General features: G+C 38.2%; 1 protein-coding gene across 1 annotated transcript in view; it reads left to right on the forward strand.

The window, feature by feature from the left end:
• LOC106058174 (uncharacterized) overlaps positions 1–20,554 on the forward strand; it is a 52,598-nt gene that overhangs the window by 10,933 nt on the left and 21,111 nt on the right. Inside the window, exons 2-10 of the mRNA XM_056045612.1 lie at positions 5,537–5,644; positions 7,703–7,824; positions 11,437–11,567; positions 12,807–12,966; positions 13,537–13,600; positions 15,930–16,035; positions 16,943–17,034; positions 18,060–18,183; positions 19,725–19,853. Coding sequence (XP_055901587.1) covers positions 5,537–5,644; positions 7,703–7,824; positions 11,437–11,567; positions 12,807–12,966; positions 13,537–13,600; positions 15,930–16,035; positions 16,943–17,034; positions 18,060–18,183; positions 19,725–19,853 — 1,036 coding nt within the window. The remainder of the gene's footprint in view (positions 1–5,536; positions 5,645–7,702; positions 7,825–11,436; positions 11,568–12,806; positions 12,967–13,536; positions 13,601–15,929; positions 16,036–16,942; positions 17,035–18,059; positions 18,184–19,724; positions 19,854–20,554) is intronic.

The following is a 20,554-nucleotide window of genomic DNA, read 5'->3' on the forward strand; positions in this document are numbered from 1 at the left end:
GATAGATAGATAGATAGATAGATAGATAGATAGATAGCTGGTCTATCAATTACTAAATCGACTGAAACATCGACACGTATTTACGTTTTTTTCGAAGATTGGCTTATTTAGCCTTAATAGATTTAGCCCTAACAGATTTAACCCTAACAGATTTAGCCCTAACAGATTTAACCCTAACAGATTTAACCCTAACAGATTTAGCCCAGGCTCTGTGTCAAAATGACCCACATCAAAGAATCCTCTGGACGCATCTGTTATGTCGCCACACAAGTGAACCGATTAAGCCACTTGTGTATGTAACACGATAAAAAAAACTACATATTAGACTCTAATCACTAAGACAGAAACATTTCGACTGGGCGTTCTTTAGTGTGCACCCATTCTTTGTTATTTCACAAATTAATTAATTCAAGAAACAGGGAAATGGCCATTTTTATACGCCGATATGTGTCATATCACTGTACAACAATTTTTTTTTTTTTGTGTTCACTCGATTCTCATTGTTAAGTAAAAAGATGGAAGACGGAACATTTTTACGAAACAGTGAGTATCATTTTATTGTTATGCACACATGCGACTCGGCTACTGTGTCTACCTCACTGTCCCTGGTATTGATATAACCCACAGGGTTATTCTCATTAATTAAAACCTTGTGCGACACCCTGCTCCCCCACGTAATTAAATCTTCGAGTGGCTAGGAGCCCCCACTTCATGGCGTCCGTATTGTGGGTAATATAGATCTACGTCAATGAATCCACACAAAAAAAATAAAAAAAATTGAAATTGCCACTTTAGTTATTAGAGTTATTACAACTAAGACTGACTTATGTTCATTGTGGTGATAAAATACTGACGACATTCCAGTTATAAGTAAATATATACTTTTACTTTTTCTTCTTTTTTAAGTCATAGAAAGCGATTACCACTTTTTTTTGTCATAGGTAGTTCGAGGGTTTGTACAATTTAATAAATGCTATTACATTGAAAGAAAAAAAAAACGGAGAATAGAGTATCCAGTATTTAAAGATTTGTAGAGCGATTGAGAACTTACTTGCGCACTCAGGGTTCTGAAATAAGGTAAGGTTATGGTTTTAGTTTTATTAGTGCTTTAGTCAAATAGGGGGTAGGTTATACTCTGTTACTTAAAGAAGATATTTTTCAAAAGGCAATTTCTCTGTCATATATGACAAACCTTGTTTAGGTCTATGTCAGTGTTTCTTTATCACGTGACGTCTGTTCCAGACATTTTTAGACAGTCTACCATAGGATGCACTGGCCTTGGGGATACGCAGGTCGATTTCATTATTGATCTTTTCGTTTCTGGAGATTGTGCTGCCAAGAATCTGTCCACTGCATTTATATCATGTCCATTTATTTTGATGCTTGGATTCGAGTAAGCTTTCCCTAGAGCAGGCAAGAAAAAAATACCAGATACTGAAGTCCTTCGAAGAGCGGTCTGCAAAGCATCCACACAATCCTGATGCAGACCCAACTGCGATGGGCAGGACAAAGCGTTTTTTTTTAATTCATGTATTTAAATATTCTACTATTGATTGGTCAGAAAAAATAAGTGGCCTATTTGGAGATTTTAGCGATAAAGCGAACAATGTCAAGGACGCTAAATTGAAGGTCACTGTTGCCAACTTCATAAAAAAGAATTGTGCCTTAATTTTAACACTATCCCAATGCGTGACAGTTGATCTGATATCAAATCTCCTTTCTTACCTCTACTTAGTTGCTCATTTGTTTTTAAATTTTATTTAACTCTTTCTCTCCGTAATTATTTTCCCACGTTTTGACGGATTTTTTTTCATTTTGCCCAATACTATTTCACTTCCTCTTATGATTAAGCTTCAATAGCTTTGTCATTTGTTATCAGAAAATGTTTTATTTGGTATAGAATTAAAGGGGAACGCATGGTCTTTTTATATAACACAAAATAAAGTTTACAAAATTAAACATTAGTTAAATTTAATGAGCTCTAATCAGCGACGGTGTCGCCAATTAGGAGAGAAAGAGTTAAGTCATAGAGTGCAAGTGTAATACTTCCTCTATATTAGAATTACTTTGTGTTGTAACCCGAAGGGCTTTAAAAAAGTGCATATATACTTTTAGTTACAAAAAAACAACTAGCTTAACAACACGTCCTTTATTCTGTACGCCGGATACACCAAAAAATAAAAGCCGCCATGTATGAACATCTCCAAGAGATATTTTAAAAAATTACTTGACATTGTGTAAGATAAATAAAAACCTAGCAAACGCGACGCATGCAACTTGTAGTTCATTAGTGCGTTATACATATATATAAGTTCAATTGTTCCTGTGTATTATGGAGTGCATTTGTGTGTCTATTTATATTGGCTGAGGATTTTTTGCTGACAACTTTAAAGATGAAATAAGACGGACGAATTTATAAAGAGGAGAGAACAGCTGATGAAAATCTGTAGGAATTTGAGTACAAGTCAGTAACAAGTCAAAGTAAAGCTCCTCTTTCAGACCTTGCTATCTCTAGGGCAGATGATGTTAAGATCAACTGTTTCATAGGACAACGGTTAACGAGAATGGTGCTATGTGGTCAGCACAACGACCAACCACATTTACTTTCCCCCCAACTAAAGTCAGGTATACATTAGTGTTGGGTGTGCTAAGAGAGCCCTAAAAAATCCAGAAATTTAAAATCCCAGTCTTAATTTGAACCCAGGACCCCAGGTTCGGAAGCCAAGCGCTTAACCACTCAACCACCGCGGCATGAGTCGAAGTAAGAGAAAGAAAAATAAAAAAGTAAAAGTACCCTATCAGACATGCAGATGATCTATTTCTGTGGCCACGGTTAACTAGGATGTCATGTGGCCAGCAAAACGACCAACTAATGTCGGGTACCCATTATAACTTGATGGACTCAAAAACGCCCAATGATTTAGAAATTAAAAAAAAATACAGTCATCACCATGATTCGAACCCGGGACCATCCCGTTTGGAAGCAAATCGAGTTGCCACCCATCAACTGCGACACCAGACTGTGTGCTTATTGAAGTGTTGAAGCGAGATGTGTTTCGCTTAAATTATCTAACACATTGTGATTTCATTGTCCTTCTATAATTATAGCTTCTACATGTATCTACATTGCAATGGAAAACTTTGGAAGCAATATTAAGAAATAGGGGTCATTGTATTGTATATTTACATAACATTTATGGACACGATTTCGTCAATTGGTAAAATACTAGCCATTATATTAGCCACGGCCTGCGGCCATAGTTAGGTATTACTGATATGGTGGATTGGATTTAGACCTATATTAAACATTTTTAAATAAAAGTAAAGAATGACAATAGGTTTAGACCTACCGTTTGTCTGTCTTTTTTTTTCTTCCCAATTAGGATATCAAAAACAATTTTTATAATCTGATTTTGTGGTATCTTTCATTTTTTAAAATGGCCACTGGGTTAATGACGCCTTAGGCGCCGATTCCCTGCTGAAATTTTCCACTAGGCGCAACGGCTTGTCTTTATCTTCTAAAAGCGAAATGTTTTGTTTTTAAAATAAAATATGCAATATGCTTTAACCTTAAAAAGATACACAATTTTAAAACTATTTGGAAGTTAAAATAAGGATGAATGATAATTACACAGCACATATCGATAACATTTACAGATATGTTTCGTTTGCCAAAATAACAGAAACATGCAAACACTTTGCATGATTAGTTTTTGAATGAAACCAAAGTGTGCGCTCACAGTAGACTGAAAGTTGACATTAAAGCTAAATCACACATCAATTAGAATTGTACAAAACTGCCTGAAATCACTGAAATTAACTTATAGATAATTAGATATTTCTAACTATTTTTTTTTTAATTGCTATATTGTATAGCACATTTTTATCTGTCTGTCTGTCTGTCTGGTAAAAAGTGTACACCTTATTTCTCCCACACCCATTCTCGGATCAAGTTGAAACTTCGCACAATTATTCATTGGCATCGACAAAGCATCATCATCTTCATCTTTCCTTTGCGTTCCTCATGGAACATAGGGCCTCAGTAAAAACACGACACTCTCCACGGTCTCTTGCTAGTTTTAAACTTGCCAGCTTTTTCATGTCCTCTCGGCTTCATACCGCATCACCATGTTCGTTTTGGTCTTCCTCTAGGTCTTGTTCCCTGGGGGTTCCACTCTAAGGCCTGCCTAGCTCTGTTGCTGGTATCTTTTCTAAGGGTGTGACCAATCCATTTCTACTTCCTCTCTAAGATCTGCACTTCTATATTTTTCTGTCCACTCATCTCCCACAGTTTGGTGCTTTCTTTTTTTGTCGTACCAGTGTATTTTTAGATGTTTCTCAGGCATCTGTTGATGAAGGTCTGTACTTGTTTTGTTGTTGTTGCTTCAGTTGTTCTCCATGACATTAGAGTTAAAGATTCTTAGTTTAGTTTTGTTAGAGATGTGGGGACATTTCCAGATTGGTTTTATGTGTGTAAATGTCTGACTCGCTAGATTTATACGAAGTTTAATGTCTTCTGCTGTTCCACCTGATACACTGACTACACTCCCAAGGTATATAAAACTATGTACTTGTTCTATGGTCTGAGAATCCAGTTCTATGTCTCCAATTTGTTTGTCGTTTATTTTAAGACAAATATGAATCTATAAAAAAAAACACATAACCAATGAGTCAATTAATTACTAGTAATTAATTATTTTATTTGATACCAAAACAATTGAAAAAGCTATTTGTCCCTCACGCATGCTCGGATCAAATTGAAACTTTAAACAATTATTTATTGTACCAAATAAAACATGAATCAATTTTTAAAAAATAAAATTAGTCAACTAATTATTGGTAATTAATTATTTTGTTTGATATCGAAATGATTTCTAATTTAGGTTCCAATACCATATCCTACAAAATGTTTATATTTCATTGACATAAAAAAATATGGGCCAGTATGAGGGTCGAATCCACAACATTATTATGAGATAACCATAAACCAGCCACCACTTCCGTGTTCGAAATTTTACCTTGAACTAAATTGTTCATTTTTGTTTACTTCAAATGTTCACACTCCATTTTCCATCCATGAAGAATGTGTTAGCTAATAGCAGGAACTAGCACAATGTTTACCTATGAATGTTTACCTCTGACTGTTTACCTGTGAATGTTTACTTCTGAATGTTTACCTGTGAATGTTTACCTCTGAATGTTTACCTGTGAATGTTTACCTCTGAATGTTTACCTGTAAATGTTTACCTGTAAATGTTTACCTGTGAATGTTTACCTGTAAATGTTTACCTCTGAATGTTTACCTCTGAATGTTTACCTCTGAATGTTTACCTCTGAATGTTTACCTCTGAATGTTTACCTCTGAATGTTTACCTCTGAATGTTTACATGTAAATTTTTACCTCTGAATGTTTACCTCTGAGTGTTTACATCTGAATGTTTACCTCTGAATGTTTACCTCTGAATGTTTACCTCTGAATGTTTACCTCTGAATGTTTACCTCTGTTTCACGTTCTCTTCATGTGCTTCTTCTACAGATGGTGCTGTCAAGTGTGATAAAACTGATTCCCTTATTGTTGCTGGTCCTCTCATTTAGCCTTGGAACTCCAGTCAAAGATGACCTGGAACCACCCACAACGCTTGAGGTAATCACATCTATCACTTGATTACTTAGTCATTGTCAGAGGCTTCACTAAGGGTTTTGTCACCCGGTGCGGTTAGCTTAGGATGTCACCCCACATAAACTTTCTCCAGTAAACACTATCATTAGTGATGTCACCCGGTGCGGACTGCACCCCTGAACCCCCCAGGTGACGCCTTTAGTCATTGTTGTGTATCGTGTACGAAACCCTGCGAAGACTGGGATTTTAAGGTACAGTATTGAAGAACGTCCAAGAGTCCACTAAGCTCGGGTAACGAACGGTATTAGACCTTAGTTGGAGACAATAAATGTGATTTGGTGTTGTGCTGGCTACACGACACCCTCGCTAACCGCTGCCTAAAGAAACAGATGATCATTACGTCATATGTCTCATAAATCACAAGGTCTGAACGTAAACTTCACAATCTCAATAACCTGAAGATTTGTTTTTCCTGATTAATACCGGAAATGGCCTAAAAACAGACATGTCTGGTCCCTGCAAATTAAAAAAAAAAAGAGCCTCACAGAAAAAAAAAATTACTACGAGATTACTTTTTATAGCTTACATAACAATTTTTTATGTATCTGAAATATATTTCTAACTCTTTTAAGTGTAAATTTTCATAATGATTCATAAAACAAAATAGAGACACAGATTTATATTACATATAATCACACAGTTAATGAATTTGAAAGCACTTTGGTTGTTTTTCTTCATTGAGTTGAATCGAATACTCTTGGATCTCTAAAGCCAATGGAATCTCCCATTCATCTGCCTGTCTGAACAAATTGTTCTGTCTGGGATGGATCCAAGCAGATGTAATTTGTAACATTCCTTTTGCCAAAGGCTAATATCTCAACACACTCGGGGGATAGGCGAGGCTAAAGGCCGAGCACACAGGGGAAACTCCCCCATATTCCTTCTCCTTACCCCAATGAGCCTTGCAGGTGTCTGCCATAAATCGCGGCACCGTGAAATATTGTGTACGGACAGTGACATTTTTGTTGTCACGGCCACCCTTACGAATTACTTGACCCTACGAAATGGATTCTTGTCTCTCTTCTCATTTCTTTTTGTGTGCAATAATAACTATTACTTTTAATTAGATGATAATATAAACATGCATGGTGTCACCGTGTTGTTTTATATGTTATGAATGTGGCTGTGGTTATCAATGTAGGCGTGGTGGTGACATTGGGTTCTTGTTACAAATCACTGAATAATGAAATGACGCTGGGTGTAGCAGACACAATAAGTAGTTTAATATAACACCACATAGTGAATACACCATACAATTCGACCCAGGAATGGTCAGTATTAATCCAACAGTAATATACGAATATCACAACTTAGTACTTATTCTATAACCAACTACTTTAAACATCTAACTCTACTGCTTATATCTTAAGTGACTCAATACAAGTGCTTGCTACAAGATCTCTATCTGGACTGACTGCCTTTAACTCTCTGGTTCACCTAAGGTCAAAAGTGTTCACCTTAGTGCAACATGGGTTGTGAATAAGATTCACAATATGGAATTAACATACACAATACAGAATTAGGGTTTCTACTCTATGGCACCAACTTTGAGGTGGTGACACATGGGAAGCAACTCAAACGCAATAGGCGCCAGTGGCTTAATTAATTAAAGTTACGTCACTGGTGCGACACGCTAAATATGTTAACCCTTAAAGTCCTACATCTTTATAAGCCTGTGACAAGAGCCATGACTGACAGCGATATGCTTAATGTAAATTACGGGGCCCTTGCCAGGCGCGGGGCCCAATTTGGGGCAATCGGTCAAATCGGAATAAGGCAGGCCCTGTTTGTTGTGGCTTTCTTCAATACCCATCAGTGCCATGGACTCAATCTAAAGGCACACCATCCAGGGGTTTGGTTAGCTTCCTTATTGACCTAATTGTCTATATTAAAGACCGTTTCCACCCTGGGCGCCACTTCGAGGCCGGGAAGCATTTCACAGGGAACTACTGTATTTTAAAAAAGCAACTATTTTAATAACAGTTTATAGGTTGTTGTTGTTTTTTTTTTTCAAATTAACAGCCCGAAACACCAGCGCCACCTAATGTAGAGGAGTCTGTTACAAAGGAGGAAGTGGAATCAAATGAGGAGTATGAGGATGCAGGAGGCGAACAAAGTCAAGTAGTAGAAAGGGAGCTAAGCAGGTCATTAAAATACTTATATTTATCTAATACATATTTTCACACTAAAAGTTACTAGCAGTAGTCTGCTCTTTGATTACACATTTCAACATCTCGTTTGCGTTCTTTAAGGAACAAAATTCAGTAGGAAAGAAAACAAATCGATATGAAGAAATGCGGTAGCAATATAATGGAAGCTAATGATAAACGTAATGAAACTAAAAGAGGAAGATTTAAGAGATTTTGTAATAAATTCACAAACAAACACCGTCAAAGACGCCCTCTTAAATAAGAAAAATCACTGTTGCCAATTCATACCAAAAAAATTATACTTGGTGTTGCAATGTAAGGATATTGGACATTTAATTCTACAGTTATGAGAAGCAGAAAGAAATAACTATATAGTGTATTAAAATACCTTCGGTCTCAGTACTGTCGTATTCCGTACACCAGAATCTGAACCATTCAACATGAAAATGAGAACTGACAAAATAAGAAAGCTACAATTTGTGTTAAAATTTCATAATATGTAGATGTGGAATAGGACGCGTGGTGGATGAGCGGTAAGGAGCTTGGCTTCCGAACGAGGTCCCGGGTTCGAATCTTGGTGAAATATGTGATTTTAACTTCGGAATATTTGGGCGCCTCTCAGTCCACCCAGCTCTAGTGGGTACCTGACATTAGTTGGAGAAAAGTAAAGGCGGCTGGTCGTTGTGCTGACCACATGACACCCTCGTTAATCGTGGGCCACAGAAACAGATGACCTTCACATCCTCGGCCCTACAGATCGGAAGGGGAAAGGGGAACTTAACTTTTTACTTATATGTGGAATGTGTAGCCGAGAGGCCAACACCGCTTGGCTACTGCTTGGCCACCTAACGAGAGGGCTCGAGTTGTGTTTGCGCAGCACGGAAACCTTCTCCCAGATAACCCCCTCCTCCCAAATTCTAGTTTCGGAAACGGGCTCACAATATCTCGGCGTCGACTTCACTGGACGGTGTGGGGTGGAGTGTGTGATAAATATGAGACATTGTCTTACATTACAAGCGTTGAGAACTGACACAAGTGCAGACATCAACAACAGACAAGCACTATGCTTCGCTACCTTCATGCGACACAGGACAAAAAAAAATGACTTGTTATTACACACGGGCTCCATTGCGGGCTAGGAAATGTGGTAACAGGTGTATTTGATCACCATATGTGTATGTATAGAGATAACTTTATAAAATAAATATGTAATAAAAAAAAATGTGTATATGACCAAATTCATTTAGCCTTCACGGAGAGATATGCAATTTTACACTCTCAAACTTCAGATAATTATGTATTTAATACAAATAGTATCTGAACAATTAACAAAGAAAATATGGACACTATTTTATGTTCAAAAAAAGGTCGCAGTGACAGAGTTGTAGAGTGCTTGGCTTTCGAGCCTAGGGTCCTGGGTTCGAATCTCGGTGAGGACTGCGATTTGAACTGCGGGTATTTTTAGGGCGCCCCTGACTCGGCCCAACTCTAATGGGTACATGAATTTAGTTAGTGAAGTTGAAGGCCGTTGGCCCGTTGTGCTGGCCACATGACTCCCTGCTCATTAACCGTGGGCCACATGACTCCCTTCTCATTAACCGTGGGCCACATGACTCCCTGCTCATTAACCGTGGGCCACATGACTCCCTGCTCATCAACCGTGGGCCACATGACTCCCTGCTCATTAACCGTGGGCCACATGACTCCCTGCTTATTAACCGTGGGCCACATGACTCCCTTCTCATTAACCGTGGGACACATGACTCCCTTCTCATTAACCGTGGGACACATGACTCCCTGCTCATTAACCGTGGGCCACATGACTCCCTGCTCATTAACCGTGGGCCACATGACTCCCTGCTCATTAACCGTGGGCCACATGACTCCCTGCTCATTAACCGTGGGCCACATGACTCCCTGCTCATTAACCGTGGGCCACATGACTCCCTGCTCATTAACCGTGGGCCACAGAAACAGATGACCTTAACATCATCTGCCCTATAGATCGCAAGGTCTGGGAGTGGAACTTAAATACTTTTTTACTTTACGTACGCACACAATGCTCATTTTAAACATTAATTATTTGTTGTGTTGTGAGTCATGCCGCATGCTGGCTGAGTGGTAAAGCGCTTGGCTTTCGAATCTAGGGACTCAAGTTCGAATCCCTATGGATAGATGACAGGGCGAGTGGTATGCTCTTTGGAATGTCACGATTGTTTCGGGCTCTACCCTTTCCGCTGCCATCACCGGTCATAGTACGGAGATGTTTGGGTTTGAATGTAATCATCTTGAAACCTTAAGGAACTACTGAAATATTTAAAATATCGTAACCACAGAAAATAGGGGTGTTTCAGCTCTGGGATTTCAGAACGACCCTAATGTTTACCTACCCTGGATGGGTATCTGATATACGATAGGTAATTAATGGTGGATAGTTTCCAATAAAATAAGTATGCTTCATTGAGATTAATAGATTTTAAAATTCCAGTATATTTCAACAACAAATGTATGCAGTGTAATTGACTAATAACGTGAGCCTTTTGTTTTTAAATTCCAGATAAATAATAATATATATATATGCTCCAGTTTTGAACTTGGTTGCAATAATTCAAATTGGTTTCTTTTATAATTTTTTTTTTCTAACTGTAACATAGATTCACTTACTTTTATTTATTTTTTTCATAAATAAAGTCTTACTTTGAACATAATAATTCCGTCCCTTTTTCTATAATTTCGAGTAAAGAGGTTTGACATTTCCACCAGAAGCACTTGAGAACTGCAAGCTACCAATAACCACAATCTTACCACCCTTGATACAAATTGCTCATTTAAAATATGATAGCCGAGGAGTCGTGGTGACTGAGTGGTTAAGCGCTTGTAGTTCCAGGTTCAAATCCTGGTGAAGACTGGGATTTTTTTTTCGGGAGCCTTAGGGCGCCTCTGAATCCACACCGCATGACAGTAGTTGGGGAAAAGTAAAAGCGGATGATTGTGCTGGCCACACGACACCCTTGTTAACAATTGACCTTTACACCATCTGCCGTATAAATCGCAAGGTCTGAATATGGAAATTTACTTTTTTTTGTTCTAATAGTACAGTGATCCATTATGAATTATCAAGAATAAATGCATAGTCAATCTCGTTTATTAAAAAAAAAAAGATAATAAGGCATGTCTTCGAGTCCGAAGATTAACGAGGAACGCAATAATTCCCGTGGTTACTGGTTACATTCCATTATTCTGCTAATTAACAAAACTTTATGTATAGCTGTTACAATAGGTAATATTTAATAATCTTTCTTTCTTTATATTAATTCTATGTAATGTTTTAAAACAAACCGGTTCGCTTTTGGAAGACCTACAGTAGCCGTTACACTTAAACTTAGCACGCTAGATAAAACGGTGATAATAGATTTGATTTTAAATAGCTTTCTTAGTTTTTGATAGCTTAAAGTAACAGTTGAAGAGGCGGACAGACAGACTACACACAACTAAATGCGGCTATTCACCTTACCGGGAAAGAAGGTGCTATTAATAATAAAAAAAACATATTTCTTGAAATATTTTTTCTTTATGTTTACCATGTACTGTGTTTGTATCTCTCAGACCAGGCAGTGTGTACAGGATCACTCTAGTGGAGAAGGGCACGACCAGAGGCAGGAGAGCAGTCAGCAACACGAATAAAATCTGGCCAAAAAAGATCCCTTATATCATTGAGACCTCTTACAGAAACAAAGGTAATGTCAATCCTGATGACAAACGTAATTATAGGAGACCAAAAGCCTCAGTAAAGCCTCAGTAAAATACTGCAAGAGTACATTTACATTTTAAACTGAATTGTGTGCCCAGACCGCTATCAACGCGTATACCTATTCAATACTAATACTACTACTACTACTAATAATAATAATCTAAAACAACAATATACCCCATCGTTATATCAACCGAGGGGATAATAACAACTGACCTCACAGACACCTTCAAGGCCCTTGGCATTCCTAGGAACATCCTCGCTGCCTGTCAGAGGGCGGTACTGCTTCAGACCTGCCACAACACCAGAAAAATCCTCGGTGGAAACTGATAAAGGGACTACGATGAATTTTGTTTCCCTTAACGAAACTCGACCCTGGCTTCGTCAGAGAATGAATGCTCGTTCTTTTATAATAATAATAATAATAATAACAATAATAACAACCCTCCACCAAGATCACTAATTTTAGTGTGTGAGACTCATGGCCGTCATTTTAAACTTGGTGTCAGAATTTTTCGCGCTTAGATGTGGAAAAAGGACTCAATGAGATGTACCTAGACTCTGATACAATTATTAACACATTGTACATTTAGGCAACAGGTGGGGGTTAGAGAATAACAGAAAGTTTTATTTATAATGCAGTATTAGGATGAGAAACTAAGTTGACCACAGGCGGACAATGGTTATGTCTGCGCTGTTTGTGGCTAAATATGTAGGTCACAGGTAGGGCTGCGAAGCCAAGTGAAATACTGCAATCCTCATTAAACTTCCACCTCGAAGTTAAACTTCCAAGCCTTTTTTTTTTTAGATTTATTATTATGAGATAATGAAACACACACCAATTAAAGTTCTTAGGACGCCTCAATTTTATTGAGGATACCACTTCTGACACCAGTTTTTGTGAACAAGCGTAACGAACTCAACGAAAGGGAATCATACTGGACGAAGATATTTATTTACATAAAGTAAAACATTTTTTTCCTTTTTGCTTTTCATTCTTTCTATTTTGTTTACTTTCTTTGTTTTTCGACTTTTCTTCGTTTTTTTTTTTCCTTTTTTTTTTTTTGCTCAGCACACCGAAATGCTTACGTTAACTCTTTCTCTCTGTAATTATTTACCACATTCTGGTGGAATCAACGCTGGTATCGTCTGTTAGGAGAGAAAGAGTTAATGACATTTTTCCGTATCTGTTTTCGGAAACGCTATTTACACACTCCCCTTGCAGGTATCTACTACACGATAGTACTGAAGCGAGCCATGCAGTATCTCATGGACAGGGTTTGCATCACATTGGTAGACGTGACGGGTCAGATCAGCGACACAGCCTGGTTGACAAACAACGGGTTCGAAACACAGTCTTACATCCGGATTACTGACAACGGAAAGTAACGAGTTTTTTTTTAAACATAAATTTCTTTTCTATTTGTGTCATATGAGGCACTTCTATACAAAGTTTATACAGCTTCCTACTTCTGTAATGTTTACTCCAGTGTTACCAAACCTAGGGCCGCGGGCTATATCCGACCTGTATCGCGGTGCGCATCTGGTCATTCGAAATTACTGCCTAAACTGTATATTGAAACATCATAGGCTGGGTTCCATAAGATTACTGCCTACAATGTATGGTGAAGCCTCAGGGGATGGGTTCCATAAGATTGCTGCCTACAGTAAATGATAAAGCCTTAGATGCTGGGTTCCATAAAATTGCTGCCTATAATATATGATGAAGCTTTAGAAGCTAGGTTCCTTAAAAATTACTGCCTACATTGTATGATGAAGCTTCAGAGGCTTGGTTCCATAAGATTGTGGCCTACAGTGTAGGATGGAGCCTTAGAGGCTGGGTTCCCCAAGAATTGACGCCCAAGCCAATCAATGGTTTTATACCTTTAATTAACTTGTAGATCTATTTCTGATACTAAATGCTTCATATATATTTGTTCTGTTACTCACTCTAGTTGTGTTGGAGAAATTGGTCCATCAAATTACGGCGGTCGACTTGTCTCCCCTTGTTCGGATTTCGTAAGTATTAAAGGGAAAAAAATAAATAGTTAAGAGCATTGCAAAAGTAATTAATTGTAGAATATTTATGAATGAATTATACTGGCTGTAGCTGGCGTCACGATTTTTTCCACGTGTTTATCTCATTTTTTCACTATATTTTTTTTACAAAGTTTATATCAACTCACAACGTCTGTCTGTCTGTCTGTCCGTCTGGTACAATTTATGTACACGTTATTTCCCTCACATCTCATTCCCGGATCAAGTTGAAACTTTGCACATTTTTCATTGTCCCTAAAATAAAAAGACATTAATTAATCAAAAAATTTACACATTAATTAGTTAATTATCGGTAATTAATTAATTAGTGGTAATTAATTGCTTAATCAAATTAATTAGTTAATTAATTAATTTAGTTTGATATTGATCAAGGGAACTAAATCTTAAAGTACTTATACATGTGACTATAAATACACAGTTCTTCCCATTAGATACGTTTGATGATTGAGTGTCGGCTCTTCGTTAAATTTTGCTTGCTTCTAGATAACATTAAGAAAATAAGTTTTAGAATATGTCTTCAGTTAAATCTGATTAGTGTAGGAATAATATGAATAATATCTCTAACTCTTGTAAGTGTTCACTCTTCCTTTGTACCATTAGAGCAGTGATGCTCAACCTAATTCGACCTGCGGGCCATTTTAATTTCCGACACTCGTGTCGCGGGCCACATGAACGAAAACGTAGGCCTACAAAAACGATAGACCTGAAACCCGTAGATCCTTTGCTTAATTAATTAATGGGATATTTGAAATGTATATTTTTTTCCCCGCCCCAGAAGATAGCTTCATTTCAGTACTAAAAATATCAGCAACATTGGGCTTCATCTCTGTACTTAGAATATGTGCTAGTTCTACAACCGAGTCATTTTCCTGTCTCTTTTTGGTAAAATATTCCCATCAATCCTCCAATTTCTAGGCCTAGTTTAACAACCTTTTATTCGCGGTTCAAACCAAGAATGCCGTCATATTTGTTTCATAATGTCGTTTATATGTTGTTTTATTTTAAATAGCCACACTTTCTCTATAAAACAAATATGTTGGCCTATTATCATGTTCCACAAAAAAAAGTAAAGAACCGTGTCACTTTTCTTGGTTGAAAACGTACATTCTACACTCAGATACCTATTTCATAAACGCACAAATGTTAAATGTCAAGGTACCAATCAATCAGGAGAAAAATTGAGGGCTCTAAGCCCCCTAACGTAAGTACAGATACATTTTTGCACCTTCTAATTCTTTTTTTTTTGGGGGGGGGGGGGAAATGGGGGGGGATTTTCTACACTTTGTGCCTACATTTCGGCGGGCCGGATGGAATCACGTGGTGGGCCGGATCTGGCCCGTGGGCCGTATTTTGGGCATCACTGCATTAGAGCATAGAGCAGATTGCCTGAGTCAGCCACAAAACCCATTACTTACAGTCTTTATAATTAACATACCCAACTAGATAGAGACTTGGATACGCTTAGGACTTAATAATCTTCTTAATTTGAAGGAACGTCTCTAGTTTATAAGAAGCGACAAGATATAGATATTGCTAGACGCTTCCGCGCTGTCTCTTATGCAGATTAGTCTGACGGATGTAGCACTCAAATAACGAGATCCAGTAAAACAGTCGAAAGGCCAACAGTATAATTTAGTCGACGCTGATAGTGACAAGTCGAACAAGAAGTTTGATAATAATGAACGGAACCGTCGAATGTCGTCAAGCTAAATCTCAATGTCCATACAAACACTGCCTCTCTCTCTTAAGCCTTCGAAAGTTTATACTTCGCTATTCTTCCTAAAATCCTAGTCTAGTTTTTACTAGTCGCATCATTGTCTCTAAGTTAAAACAAATCACTAATTGATAATCGTGTCACAACGGTGATAGAAATCTTCACTTCTGAAAGAACAGCCTAAACATGTATAACTGTCAAAACAGTGTGACTTTATAGAAATTAGATATTTTAGTGGACAGGGCAGATGATGTTAAGGCAATCTATTTCTGTCGCTTACGTTTAACGAGGGTGTCATGTGGCCAGCAAAACGACCTTTAATTTTACTTTACTTTTCAACCAGTAAGGTCAGGTTACCATAGTGCTGGATGGACTCAGAGACGCCCCTAAGGATCCCGAAATATAATAAATCCCAGTATTCGAACCCATGACCCCTCCATCCCCATCCGATTCGGAAGCCAATCGCTTTACCATTCAGCCACTGCGCCTTCAAGTCTTGAGAATGTCAATATATGTGTGCTTCTGATATTAAGATTGTTATCAAGTTTTAACGAAAGTCTATATCTAATGCTACAGTGGATCAACCTCCATGAAATGGGTCACGCCTTGGGTTCAATGCATGTACAGGAGAGCTCATACCGTGACAACTACATGACTCTCTACCCAGATAACATTCAGCCAAGTAAGTTTTCAGTTGTCTGTAGTTCGATTCTGATAATACTATTTATAAGCTGTATTTGTACATAAAAAAGATGCCAGGTGGAAATGGAGCTGGTAAGCCCTGTAATGCAACTCATCTAGGTGAGGCAGCGTGGCCGTAAAGGGCTACTCTGGTTTAAAGCCGCTGTCTTGAAATGTTAGGGAACATCCGCTGAATTGTGATGTTAGGGAACAGCAGCTGCCTTGTGATGTTAGGGAACAGCCGCTGCCTTGTGATATTAGGGAACAGCCGCTGCCTTGTGATGTTAGGAAACAGCAGCTGCCTTGTGATGTTAGGAAACAGCCGCTGCCTTGTGATATTAGGGAACAGCCGCTGCCTTGTGATGTTAGGAAACAGCAGCTGCCTTGTGATGTTAGGAAACAGCAGCTGCCTTGTGATGTTAGGGAACAGCCGCTGCCATTAGGAGTCTTTCCATAGCCACTGCATCTAAGGTTAATGTAAGCTGCATCAGTCAAGAGAAAGAAAAAGAAAGCTGCTCTATCAGCTAAAATTAGGACAAATTCATAAACATGCACGAACTGCGGCAAACTCTACCGCTCCAGAATTGGCTTGACCAGTCACTCCAGATTCTGCCCCGTCTCAAGACGAAACCAAACCAGTGTCTCATCTGGATTCATCCATTGTCTTCTGAGCCAGAGGGCGCCATATACCTTGCGGCGCACTGCAGGCTCTCTCTCGTACCTCAGAGAGTGTTAGACATTCATTAGAGACCTAACAATCATCAAACACACTAATGACAAGAATTATAACGATGATGATTATTCTAATTATATAAAGTAAATATTTGAGTGGAATTAGCATAATATGTTTGTATCGAGGTTGATTCGTAGAATATTTTTCTTAACTATTTTTGTTTTGTCTTTCGAAGGTCTCCTGTATTCTTACAGAAAGTACGCCAATGCTTCAGCTTTGATCAGCAGTTACTTTGATCCTAAATCAGTTCTAATGTACAGCCCAGGAGTGAGTAGTCCTAGAGTTAGTCACATTAACGTAATGGTCAATCCGTTTTAGTCAGCAATCACTACTTTCACTTATAAACAGTGGAGTAGTGAGCATAACTGGAGACCCGTGCACAGCACTTTATTGGCGCACCCCCCTATATATATTTATTTGCTATATATGATGCAAATTAATATTGTAGATCTACATATAGCAATAAAATGTAAATATTGTCGTTTTAATGTCTATTTAATTTGTAACGTTGAACGCTGTTATAACAGTTGAACTCATACACGGTTCACTGAATTACAATACTCAATCAAATTTGTCTATAATTAAACGTGTTCACTGAGAGCTTAATTATACACATTTCTAAGTTGTGATGAACACAGATCATTGTATCCAACACGCCGGTGTGCTAATTAGGGTAAAGTTCAAATGGCGTAACGGCTATTTATAAGACAAATCAAGAAACTAAATAGGGCCTAAGTCTAATTATGTGAGAATGTGTGTTAATTACAAATATATTTTATAGAACTGGATTTTGTTAAAAATTGAAAATATCCAGAAAATTTTTTTTGTCTTCGACATCTTTGGGCACCCCTCCGTTCTGCGAGTGGCGCCCCCCTTGCTCCCCTCACTCCGCCTCTGCTTCTAATGTTATATGAATGATAAGTTTACATGTGGCCTGAACCGATGACAATCGTTATAGAAGGCCTCAACACTGACCTGCAACGTCACAACATGTGGGCAGTTTAGACCAATAGCTGGTTGCCACATCGTACTGACCTGTGACGTGGCAACGAGCTATTGGTCTAAAATGCCCACAGGTTGTGACGTTGCAAGTCAGTGTTCAGTCTTTCTATAACGATGGCTCTCCCCTGAACAGTGCAAAGTCTGAAACAATGGGACAATGGTCTTCACTTATGTCACCACGTGGAGGCCGGAAATTTCGAGATTTCAAGCCTATAACCATCTTCCCACCAATGTTTCATCCCATAATTTTCAAAAAGATTGAACTATACTACTATTTTAAATGTTCACAGACCTGGTCTCGTAACGGCCTTGACACTTACTCCACGATCAGAGATGATTTCTTCAACACAGCCAGCGACACGTCCACCGATGACGTCATGTTCTACGACCTGTCTCAGCTGTACAAGTGTCGAGGTAAGACAGAGACAGCTTCAGGACAAAGACTTTGTACACTTTTAAACTAACGATTTGGGTCTTACCCATCAGAGACTAAGAGACACAGTTCCCTATGTTCCCTCGTTGTTTACATTTTGACTTCTAATTTCATTCTAAAAACATTTTACATAAATGATTTATTTCTTTTTTCAAAATGTATTGGGTCTTAACATCAGAGACTAGGAGACATAGTTCCTATGTTCTTAATCATTCTCAAACTTTTTTCTTAACGGAACAATTAATGTTGCGGGACACTTTGCTTGATTTTCTTACAGAAATTAATTCACGTGTTGGCCTACGTGTTAATTATTCCAGTAGTTCCGCACAGCGCAGTTTGGGGAACACTGTTCTAAACTTTAAATATTTGAAGATTGCCATATTCTTAAGTTTATTCCTAATCCTTATTTAAGTTTCGATTTTTAAGTCGATACTACTATGCTAAAAAGTGAACATAAATGTATATAGGCCCTATATATGCTATATCATCGGCCTCGTTTAGTTGTAGAGCGACTATAGTTCATCTCGAACACTTTTTCATGTGGCTGTGGAGCCCAATTTTGGGGAAACACTCCCGTCCAAATATGAGATGAAAGCCTGGGCATTGTTTATGATTGGATCGATGTCGCCCACACAGCAGTTCCCCCCCTCTCCGCGCAGCTGATGTGACCAAAGGAACGGAATATCCGATACAGATTGGGACCAGTAGCGCCTCAGGATCTGCAAGGATGTAGCATAGTGTGCCACAATCTGCCTAAGGGTCCACCAGCTCCTGATTTTTCCTCAGGGTTGTCTCCCGAAGCCTTTACTGTGTTTACGTATAGCCGCAAAACAGGGGAGGTTTGGATTCAGAGTTTTCCTTCTCCTAGATGGGTAGCCAACCTAGGCTGATGAGCCCCTCCTGCCAGAAGCTTACTGGTTTAGGCGCCATTTGCTCACCTTTGCCCCTTCTCCTGTCATTGATAACAGTTCCGCCGGGTTCACTATCTGAACCACATGTAAAGGCCAGGAGTTGGACTGTTTGTCAGAGGCTATTTGAGACTCATGCAATTGGAAGCATTTTATAGGTAATGATGAGCTTAGAACCATTACCACTTCCGGCGTTAACAACCTTGCGGAATATATATATATATATATTACATATGTATACATATATCAAATGAATAGTTTATCAATACTACTGTTTTATGACACTGGATATACCCATAAGCTAGCTATTTATGGATGTGCTTTCATTTTACGAAAATCTCCAATATTCATATAAAAAGCTACTAGCAAGCGTAATGCTAACGCTACATCAAATTAATTCCTATAAAAAAAATGACTGTTAAATCAATGGTTATATAAAAATTCTTATTTCCTAACACAAATGCATAACTGTTCTGCTTTTAGAAACAGTATCCAAGAAATCTGGTTACATTTATTTTTGGTAATCACATTAAAGGGAAACAATCTAAATGTAACTGTAACCAGTTATTGGTGAGCGAATTCTATGGACCTCATTCCTTCGTTACATTTTCCAGAGACATTCTGCAGCGAGACAGACGTGGACTGCTCCCCTGGGTACTACACACTAATCAAAGGCGAATGTCGCTGTGTCTGCCCCAGCGAAAGAGAGGAGAGCACTAACTGTAAAACTTTAAGGAACGGACGTAAGTGTTGGCACATTTCATTCAAGTGACTACTTCCCTTAGTATGGGTCCTTTTTTTTCTCTCCCCTTCCCTCATCATGTTCAATTTACGGTAGCTGACACAAAGGAGCGCATTTCAAACTACTAGACAGCTACTGTTGAGTACAGACATTTAAAAAAAAAATAGAGATTCAATCGAAACTTTGAAATACAAAGCTTCTTCTGCGTAAGGTGAAACAAAATATTTAGGTTACAGCTGGGTCTAAATTACTATAAAATACAGCAATTTTCTTTAAACTTTGTAAATAATACCTTATATTATTATCAAACCAAATCTATGAGTTATAGATGGACTGTTTTTTCTTGGCTAACTTCCATTATCCTATGTACTAGCCAAATATTACCCGCGGCCCGCGGGTCTTAATTTGCTTATCACTGATATGGTCAGCTGTCACAGTCTCGATTGACATGACCTGTTATATATTCACCTCGGGTTAAGAGGGTGAAAAGACACGTGAAACTCCTGATATAGAAACAGGAAGTAAGAATGACTAAATTGACTTTTAGTCAGTAGTATCTTTTGGTCAATGGAGAACAGTATTAACATTTGAGTTGAGTAGAGTCGTCTCTGGGACTTGAGACAGCACACGTATTTCTAATAGTGGTTTTCTGTACAGAGTTGAATACATATTATTGAAGTTTATTGTCACCCGCTGTGATGC

Source organism: Biomphalaria glabrata, chromosome 11, assembly GCF_947242115.1.
Source record: "Biomphalaria glabrata chromosome 11, xgBioGlab47.1, whole genome shotgun sequence".
Lineage (NCBI taxonomy): Eukaryota > Metazoa > Mollusca > Gastropoda > Planorbidae > Biomphalaria > Biomphalaria glabrata.